General features: G+C 36.5%; 1 protein-coding gene across 1 annotated transcript; it reads left to right on the top strand.

Annotated features, from left to right (window-relative positions):
- The first annotated feature begins 1,243 nt into the window (after positions 1-1,243).
- Positions 1,244-2,403, top strand: LOC111393557 (aquaporin SIP1-1-like). The gene is made up of 2 exons (XM_023019148.1): positions 1,244-1,698; positions 2,074-2,403. Exons 1-2 carry the CDS (start codon positions 1,402-1,404, stop codon positions 2,386-2,388), a joined length of 612 nt encoding a protein of 203 aa, XP_022874916.1. The 5' UTR covers positions 1,244-1,401; the 3' UTR covers positions 2,389-2,403.
- Positions 2,404-2,908: the final 505 nt, after the last annotated feature.

The following is a 2,908-nucleotide window of genomic DNA, read 5'->3' as shown; positions in this document are numbered from 1 at the left end:
GATTTACTTTATCCTGCCCATATGGAAAAGGATTAAGAGACAATTTTATACTCTAAAAAGTCGGCAAGTTCAATTCACTGGCTGATGTCTAAAGGCCCGTCGACTGCATATTTTCCTAGAAGACTGGATGGCACTGTTAAAATTTGAAGGTTAGGGACTTACTAGACATTTTGAAAAGATTAGAGACCCTAACTGCAATTTTCCCTAATATATATGGAAAGCTGTGATCCGTTGCAGGATACCACTAGCGCACTACTTTTGACTCTCAATTATTCGCCCAACTTAAAGGCAAGTTTTACTTTATTCCAAAGCGGTGGTTTAAATTTATTTTGTTTCACGTTGGTCACTATACTTTAGTTTATTCTAATTCAATCATTGAACTTTAACATTTGTTGCGTATTGATAATTAAACTTTAATTTATTCAAAACCAGTCATTGAACTTTAAGATTAAACTTTAATTTATTCCAAACCAGACATTGCTAATCAAAATTTACTCAAAATGCCATATATTTTTCCATATTAGAGATAGGATTTACTTCAAAACTTCTTAAATCTATGCTAATCAATTTCTAAGATGAAAGGAGGCTAATAAAGTGACCAATGCAAAACAAATTTTATAGTAATCTAACTAATATGGAACAAATTAAGTTCATATTTGACAAAGCTTAATTTTTTTATCTGCAAATTTTATCGGACCCACAACTATCTTACATTTATTTTCCATACATTCTGCAGAACTCATAAATTATATTTAAATTGTCAATCGTGCTTTTTATCCATGTAAGTAACAGTCGTAGGATTCACAAATCATTACCCACTTATTGCCTCCGTTTGGCCCCCATTTTGTGGTAATGAAAATGGATGAAATAGTATTTTTTTTGAAAAATGAATGGTTGAAAAAGAAGGAAAAGTTTTCAATTTACGTACAATATTATTTTATGGAAAATTGTGTGGTTAAAAATAGAAGAGAGAAAAATGAAATGTACTGAAATGAAAATTAATGGTAGTCAAACGGCGGCATTATTTATATATTCTGTAGAATCCAATATCTTATAAGTACTACTAAACATGTTCTAAAATTCAGTGACTAATGTAAAACATGGTTTAAAGTTATATGATTAGTTTAGAACAAATTAAAGTATAGTGGCTAAATTGAAAGCTTTCTATAAGTTCAGTAACTCATTAACCAGGCTGACTACCGTGACTACCAATCAAAGAGATACCTTCCGCTGCTTGAATTCACTCAATCTGTGCTTGGTATATATTTCCTGAACAGTTAGTTAGATGGAGTAGGTGAATCATCCAAATTTTCCCTTCCCTCGTTCTCAGTTCCTTCGAGAGAGAAGAGGGGTAGACTCCTGACTGCAGAATCTGCTGTTTTCCACCGACCTAATTCTTCAATGGGTGCTATAAAGGCAGCGGTAGCCGATGGGGTGTTGACTTTTATGTGGGTTTTTTGCGCATCGACTTTGGGCGCACTCACTTTTGTGGTGGCTTCTGCTCTCGGAGTATCCCAAGGACTACCCACTCTTCTCGTCACTACTGTCCTTGTTTTTGTACTGCTGTTCGTGTTCGGCATCATCGGCGATTTCTTGGGCGGCGCCACCTTCAATCCCACTGCAATCGCTGCTTTCTATGCCGCTGGTATTGGAGGCGCCGATTCTCTCTTCTCTGCTGCCCTCCGCTTTCCTGCCCAGGTATGAATCATGTGATTAGTCAGATATTGATCATGTTTCTTGAGAGTATGTAATCCTACTTGCTTGATTCAAATGTAGATTAGTATGTGAATATTGTCAGTCGATGATATGTTTGTGAAAATCTAGATTGCTTAGGGCTAGATCTATATAATGGAATTTAAGATTTTAAAAAAAAGGAGGTCTCCCTTGACAGATGATATAGTTGAGAAAACTAACAGATTTGAACTGAACGACCAAATTTAAATAAAAGGCACACATGAATAATGAGTTTGCAAATAATAAACTTTGGTGACTAACACGAAAATTTTACCACAATTTAAGTGTATACTATGCAGGGAATGAAAATGCTAAAGTTATTACTTTTATCCTTGACAGGCGGCTGGTGCAGTAGGTGGTGCTCTTGCAATTATGGAGGTTATGCCAATGCAGTACAAACACATGCTTGGGGGTCCTTCATTGAAGGTTGACCTGCACACTGGAGCTATTGCTGAGGGCGTTTTGACTTTCACAATTACCTTTGCTGTCCTTCTCATAGTCCTTAGGGGTCCAAGCAACCCACTAGTGAAGAATTGGTTGCTTGCCATGGCAACTGTTTCGGCAGTCGTTGCCGGTTCAAGTTATACTGGACCTTCGATGAATCCTGCCAATGTAAGTGACATATCTCTTTTCCATTCTATCGCTAGATTCTGAAATTATATGATGATCTATGTCTTATTGTGGAATACCCTAATCCTTAAAAATTGCTGAGTAATCAAAAAATTAAAGAAACAAAATAACATGAGGTGAGAGTTTCTCTTTCCCATAGCACATAAGGACAACGTATCTGCTGAACCTTTCTTCTAATTTTTTTTTTCACATCCCAAGCCAACCTGGAATAGAGTAGTTACTTTTCTCAATATGGTACCCGACCGTGTTTCTTTAAAATAAAAAAATGTTTATATGTAATGTGATTGAGCTTAGACATCTGAAGCACAATTTAGAGTACTGCTCGCATTTGGCTCCCATATTTCCATTTAAGAGGTCCACGAGTCGCATCATTATTGTCCTGTTGTGGGATGTCAAATTATCCTCAACTACCAAGTTTCTCTTTCCGTCTATGTGCCACCTTGTGATTGATCGATTAAGTGCTGTTACCCTAATTAGGACCCACAGCAAAACAGTAACCCTTTCCTTTACATTGACCTTAAGTGGGTTTGGAAGTTCCATCTAT

This window comes from Olea europaea, chromosome 4 (assembly GCF_002742605.1).
Source record: "Olea europaea var. sylvestris chromosome 4, O_europaea_v1, whole genome shotgun sequence".
In the NCBI taxonomy this organism is placed as follows: domain Eukaryota; kingdom Viridiplantae; phylum Streptophyta; class Magnoliopsida; order Lamiales; family Oleaceae; genus Olea; species Olea europaea.
Note: the sequence above shows the minus strand (reverse complement) of the source record. Positions and strands in the feature narration are given on the sequence as shown.